Consider the following 7,801-nt stretch of genomic DNA (forward strand, 5'->3'; position numbering starts at 1 on the left):
GGTATGAGAATCAGGTGTGGTAGTAGAATCAGGTGTGGTAGTAGAATCAGGTGTGGTTGTAGAATCAGGTGTGGTAGTAGAATCAGGTGTGGTAGTAGAATCAGGTGTGGTAGTAGAATCAGGTGTGGTAGTAGAATCAGGTGTGGTAGGAGAGTCAGGTGTGGTAGTAGATTCAGGTGTGGTAGTAGAGTCAGGTGTGGTAGTAGAGTCAGGTGTGGTAGTAGAATCAGGTGTGGTAGCACTGGACTTGAACAGAAAAGCCTGCATATCGCTGTAAATCGTCAAGAGCAATTTGATAACTCCCTGATACAATGTAACAAATGACAAACTGCAGACCAATGAGAGAGAGACAGAGGCAATCCGATCTAAATGTACGTTCTGAGAAGCAAAAACCAGGACCTTCAGCTAGCGGTTCCACATTAACCCTTGTTATAAACACATTAACCCTTGTTATAAACACATTAACCCTTGTTATTAACACATTAACCCTTGTTATAAACACAACCCTTGTTATAAACACAACCCTTGTTATAAACACATTAACCCTTGTTATTAACACATTAACCCTTGTTATAAACACATTAACCCTTGTTATAAACACATTAACCCTTGTTATAAACACATTAACCCTTGTTATAAACACATTAACCCTTGTTATAAACACATTAACCCTTGTTATAAACACAACCCTTGTTATAAACACATTAACCCTTGTTATAAACACATTAATCCTTGTTATAAACACAACCCTTGTTATAAACACAACCCTTGTTATAAACACATTAACCCTTGTTATAAACACATTAACCCTTGTTATAAACACATTAACCCTTGTTATAAACACAACCCTTGTTATAAACACATTAACCCTTGTTATAAACACATTAACCCTTGTTATAAACACAACCCTTGTTATAAACACAACCCTTGTTATAAACACATTAACCCTTGTTATTAACACATTAACCCTTGTTATAAACACATTAACCCTTGTTATAACACATTAACCCTTGTTATAAACACATTAACCCTTGTTATAAACACAACCCTTGTTATAAACACAACCCTTGTTATAAACACATTAACCCTTGTTATTAACACATTAACCCTTGTTATTAACACATTAACCCTTGTTATAAACACAACCCTTGTTATAAACACAACCCTTGTTATAAACACATTAACCCTTGTTATTAACACATTAACCCTTGTTATAAACACATTAACCCTTGTTATAAACACATTAACCCTTGTTATAAACACATTAACCCTTGTTATAAACACAACCCTTGTTATAAACACAACCCTTGTTATAAACACAACCCTTGTTATAAACACAACCCTTGTTATTAACACATTAACCCTTGTTATAAACACATTAACCCTTGTTATAAACACATTAACCCTTGTTATAAACACATTAACCCTTGTTATAAACACATTAACCCTTGTTATAAACACATTAACCCTTGTTATAAACACATTAACCCTTGTTATAAACACATTAACCCTTGTTATAAACACATTAACCCTTGTTATAAACACATTAACCCTTGTTATAAACACATTAACCCTTGTTATAAACACATTAACCCTTGTTATAAACACATTAACCCTTGTTATTAACACATTAACCCTTGTTATTAACACATTAACCCTTGTTATAAACACAACCCTTGTTATAAACACATTAACCCTTGTTATAAACACATTAACCCTTGTTATAAACACATTAACCCTTGTTATAAACACATTAACCCTTGTTATAAACACATTAACCCTTGTTATAAACACATTAACCCTTGTTATAAACACAACCCTTGTTATAAACACAACCCTTGTTATAAACACATGAACCCTTGTTATAAACACATTAACCCTTGTTATAAACACATTAACCCTTGTTATAAACACAACCCTTGTTATAAACACAACCCTTGTTATAAACACAACCCTTGTTATAAACACATTAACCCTTGTTATAAACACATTAACCCTTGTTATAAACACAACCCTTGTTATAAACACAACCCTTGTTATAAACACATTAACCCTTGTTATAAACACATTAACCCTTGTTATAAACACATTAACCCTTGTTATAAACACATTAACCCTTGTTATAAACACATTAACCCTTGTTATAAACACATTAACCCTTGTTATAAACACATTAACCCTTGTTATAAACACAACCCTTGTTATAAACACATTAACCCTTGTTATAAACACATTAACCCTTGTTATAAACACAACCCTTGTTATAAACACAACCCTTGTTATAGACACATTAACCCTTGTTATAGACACATTAACCCTTGTTATAGACACATTAACCCTTGTTATAAACACATGAACCCTTGTTATAAACACATTAACCCTTGTTATAAACACATTAACCCTTGTTATAAACACATTAACCCTTGTTATAAACACATTAACCCTTGTTATAAACACAACCCTTGTTATAAACACATTAACCCTTGTTATAAACACATTAACCCTTGTTATAAACACATTAACCCTTGTTATAAACACATTAACCCTTGTTATAAACACATTAACCCTTGTTATAAACACATTAACCCTTGTTATAAACACATTAACCCTTGTTATAAACACATTAACCCTTGTTATAAACACATTAACCCTTGTTATAAACACATTAACCCTTGTTATAAACACATTAACCCTTGTTATAAACACAACCCTTGTTATAAACACATTAATCCTTGTTATAAACACAACCCTTGTTATAAACACAACCCTTGTTATAAACACATTAACCCTTGTTATAAACACAATCCTTGTTATAAACACATTAACCCTTGTTATAAACACATGAACCCTTGTTATAAACACATTAACCCTTGTTATTAACACATTAACCCTTGTTATAAACACATTAACCCTTGTTATAAACACATTAACCCTTGTTATTAACACATTAACCCTTGTTATTAACACATTAACCCTTGTTATAAACACATTAACCCTTGTTATAAACACAACCCTTGTTATAAACACATTAACCCTTGTTATAAACACATTAACCCTTGTTATTAACACATTAACCCTTGTTATAAACACATTAACCCTTGTTATAAACACATTAACCCTTGTTATAAACACATTAACCCTTGTTATAAACACATTAACCCTTGTTATAAACACAACCCTTGTTATAAACACAACCCTTGTTATAAACACATTAACCCTTGTTATAAACACAACCCTTGTTATAAACACAACCCTTGTTATAAACACAACCCTTGTTATAAACACAACCCTTGTTATAAACACATTAACCCTTGTTATAAACACATTAACCCTTGTTATAAACACATTAACCCTTGTTATAAACACATTAACCCTTGTTATAAACACATTAACCCTTGTTATTAACACATTAACCCTTGTTATAAACACATTAACCCTTGTTATTAACACATTAACCCTTGTTATAAACACAACCCTTGTTATTAACACATTAACCCTTGTTATAAACACATTAACCCTTGTTATAAACACATTAACCCTTGTTATAAACACATTAACCCTTGTTATAAACACATTAACCCTTGTTATAAACACATTAACCCTTGTTATAAACACATTAACCCTTGTTATAAACACATTAACCCTTGTTATAAACACATTAACCCTTGTTATAAACACATTAACCCTTGTTATAAACACATTAACCCTTGTTATAAACACATTAACCCTTGTTATAAACACATTAACCCTTGTTAACAGGAAGTTTTCGTCGATGTTTTTTGTTGTTAATTTCACTCAGTAATGTTTGAACGTTTATTTCTCACGTTTGGTTAAAAAAATATATTTTTAAAATAGTTAAAAACAAGTTCACGTGTTGATGAAACAGTCTAATTTATACAAGTTAGTTTACTTATTGCGTTTGCTCTACCCAAGTTTGCAAGCATGGCATTTTCTTTCAACTGTGCACATGTTTGGTTGCGCTAGCAAGCAATGTGCTGCTTACACTATGTGGATGGCAAATGTGGATTCTTTCGAGAACACACTGAGAATTGACTTGACACTTGTCTTGATCAGTCAGCACAAATGTGGATTCTAATGACAATAAGAGGACTGCATTATAAGAGGAGGGAGCGTACGGAATTAATGCGTAAGATAAGGGCCGTAACGTTAGCTAAGGTTAAACGGCTTTGCTTTGGATGGTCAAAAATCAAAGTGTCTGTCTGTAGTGCTAGTTAGCTCCCTATGCTTTGTGGAAGAAAGTGGGATATAAGCTATTGTCAACATTGAGTTGTTACAGGCTAGCTTGTTGGCTAGCTAATTGGCTATAGCAGGCAAGGGCGTTCACTAGCTTATTTGTTTGTTTACACAGATTACTTCAGCCTTATATATAAAAAAAAAAAATAAACATTCATTGGCAAAATATAGCTATCTAGCTTTCCTCGCTTGTTGGTTAGCTTGCTAGCCAATATTAGTTCTCATCTGACTGGTAACTTATTCATCTGCGGTATAATATTACATTAGCGAGTTAGCTAATGTCACAGCTGCTGGTTAGCTAGCTACCTAATGTTAGCTAATCAAATCTAATCAACATGCAGCTCACAAATAACAAGCAACTTATTTTTCATGTTGGGCAATTATCTGTTTTCATTTATTGATTAACCTCAGCTTGAGTACAAACATATAGCTAGCTATCTATAGTAGCTTAGGCTTTGTCCTCAACCACTTCTTATCAGTCGCCACTTCACTGCTGGCTGCTGTCTGGCTGGTACAGGCAGCGAGCTGTTTGTTTTGTTGCTGGCTGCTGTCTGGCTGGTACAGGCAGCGAGCTGTTTGAGTTGTTGCTGGCTGCTGTCTGGCTGGTACAGGCAGCGAGCTGTTTGTTTTGTTGCTGGCTGCTGTCTGGCTGGTACAGGCAGCGAGCTGTTTGTGTTGTTGAGTTGTTGAGCAACCCGAGTTGCTGGCCCGGGTTGATAGAACTCTGAGATTTGGGTGAAAAAAAAATAGTTTTGCATTGTCAGAAATGCTACAAAAAAGGTAGCACATCTTTGTATCTTAATGGGCGGAAATGTGCACATGAGAGCGATGGATTATTATTTATTTTTTTAAATAAAAACTGTTGCATCTACAATCCAACGCCTACTACCGACAGATGAACTTGTGGATACCATTTTTATGTGTCTGTGTCCAGTATGAAGGAAGTTAACTTTCCCCTCCCCTTTCCTATCATGGCCCTCTGCTGCCCCCTGTAGAAAATCTTGACGATGATCCCCTCGGAGGAGGAGAAGCAGAAGATACAGGAAGCTCAGCTGGCCAATCCGGACGTCCCCCTGGGCTCAGCAGAACAGTTCCTCCTCACCCTGTCCTCCATCAGCGAACTGTCAGCCAGACTACAGCTCTGGGCCTTCAAGATGGACTACGAGGCTACAGAGAAGGTGGGTGTGTGGACCGTTATGAGACAAGGAGAGACTGAGGCCATTATGAAGCAAGGTCGTCTCTGGCAGACGGAGAGAATGAGAACGTTGTGAGACAAGGTCGTCTCTGGCAGACAGAGAGAATGAGAACATTGTGAGACAATGTCCTCAGAGAGACAGAGGCCATTATGAAACAAGGCCTCAGAGAGACAGAGGCCATTATGAAACAAGGTCTCAGAGAGACAGAGGCCATTATGAAACAAGGTCTCAGAGAGACAGAGGCCATTATGAAACAAGGTCTCAGAGAGACAGAGGCCATTATGAAACAAGGTCTCAGAGAGACAGAGGCCATTATGAAACAAGGTCTCAGAGAGACAGAGGCCATTATGAAACAAGGTCTCAGAGAGAGTTCGGTCAAACAAAGACAACAACAAATAATGCATCCCAAATGGCACACTGTTCCCTATATAGTGCACTACTTTTGACCAGGGCGCTCTATATAGGGAATAGGGTGCCATTTGGGACGCAAAGAAACAGGGAATGGAAAACATGCCTGTGCTCTGCTTCAGGAGCTGTGTTGTAAAGTTTACAGACTTCCACAGGATGCTGTGTCTTTTATATACAGTGCCTTGCGAAAGTATTCGGCCACCTTGAACACTTTGCGACCTTTTGCCACATTTCAGGCTTCAAACATAAAGATATAAAACTGTATTTTTTTGTGAAGAATCAACAACAAGTGGGACACAATCATGAAGTGGAACAACATTTATTGGATATTTCAAACTTTTTTACCAAATCAAAAACTGAAAAATTGGGCGTGCAAAATTATTCATCCACCTTAAGTTAATACTTTGTAGCGCCACCTTTTGCTGCGATTACAGCTGTAAGTCGCTTGGTGTATGTCTCTTATCAGTTTTGCACATCGAGAGACTGACATTTTTATGTCATGTTTACAGCCTTCCACAGGAAGCTGTGTCTTTTATCTCGTTTTGTAAAGTTTACAGCCTTCCACAGGAAGCTGTGTCTTTTATATAGTTCTGTAAAGTTTACAGCCTTCCACAGGAAGCTGTGTCTTTTATATAGTTCTGTAAAGTTTACAGCCTTCCACAGGAAGCTGTGTCTTTTATATAGTTCTGTAAAGTTTACAGCCTTCCACAGGAAGCTGTGTCTTTTATATAGTTCTGTAAAGTTTACAGCCTTCCACAGGAAGCTGTGTCTTTTATATAGTTCTGTAAAGTTTACAGCTTTCCACAGGAAGCAAACACACACACACATTCACACTTAGAGGAGAACGTAACATACCGTGAGGTAACAAATGGTCCATGGTTGATAGTTACCAGAACAGTCTGCCCGGGGACACAAACCTTTTAACCACCTTTATGTGACCGTAAACAACCACAGATGGAGCACAGCGGTGAGTCGGTCGGTGAGTCAGTCGGTGAGTCGGTCGGTGAGTCAGTCGGTGAGTCGGTCGGTGAGTCAGTCGGTGAGTCGGTCGGTGAGTCAGTCGGTGAGTCAGTCGGTGAGTCAGTCGGTGAGTCGGTCGGTGAGTCAGTCGGTCGGTGAGTCGGTCGGTGAGTCGGTCGGTGAGTCGGTCGGTGAGTCGGTCGGTGAGTCGGTCGGTGAGTCAGTCGGTGAGTCAGTCGGTGAGTCGGTCGGTGAGTCAGTCGGTGAGTCAGTCGGTGAGTCGGTCGGTGAGTCGGTCGGTGAGTCGGTCGTTGAGTCAGTCGGTGAGTCGGTCGGTGAGTCAGTCGGTGAGTCAGTCGGTGAGTCAGTCGGTGAGTCAGTCAGTGAGTCAGTCGGTGAGTCAGCCAGTACACCTGTTCCTGACAGACACCGTCTCTAATAACGAAACACTGTCATCATGAAACGCCTTCATTCAGTTGCTTTGTGTGTGTGTGTGTGTGTGTGTGTGTGCGTGTGTGCGTGCGTGCGTGTGTGCAGGAAGTGGCAGAGCCGCTGCAGGATGTGAAGGAAGGGATGGAGCAGCTGGAGAAGAACAAGACTCTGCGCTACATCCTGTCTACGCTGCTTGCTATAGGAAACTTCCTCAACGGCACCAATGTGAGTCTCTCTGACACACACACACACGCACACACACACACACACACACACACACACACACACACACACACACACACACACACACACACACACACACACACACACACACACACACACATACATACATTCAACAGGAAGTGACAATGACAGTGTTTACCAATGCCAAATAAGGTCATTCAGAGCAGTATTTCCTGAAAGGTCACAGCTAGGTCAACCTGGTCATTCACATCTCTTCATTGGTTACACTACTATACTAAAAATTATAGTTACTACAGCTATAGCTGACTAGTCTAGTTACTAGATGTACTACTAACCAGTACTACTAA

At 38.2% G+C, this 7,801-nt stretch overlaps 1 protein-coding gene across 1 annotated transcript in view; it reads left to right on the forward strand.

Moving 5' to 3' along the window:
- LOC118381113 (FH1/FH2 domain-containing protein 3-like) overlaps positions 1-7,801 on the forward strand; it is a 190,649-nt gene that overhangs the window by 167,713 nt on the left and 15,135 nt on the right. The window contains exons 18-19 of the mRNA XM_052473174.1: positions 5,250-5,432; positions 7,356-7,475. Of these exons, the coding sequence (XP_052329134.1) occupies positions 5,250-5,432; positions 7,356-7,475 (303 nt within the window). The remainder of the gene's footprint in view (positions 1-5,249; positions 5,433-7,355; positions 7,476-7,801) is intronic.

Source organism: Oncorhynchus keta, chromosome 20 (assembly GCF_023373465.1).
Source record: "Oncorhynchus keta strain PuntledgeMale-10-30-2019 chromosome 20, Oket_V2, whole genome shotgun sequence".
Lineage (NCBI taxonomy): Eukaryota > Metazoa > Chordata > Actinopteri > Salmoniformes > Salmonidae > Oncorhynchus > Oncorhynchus keta.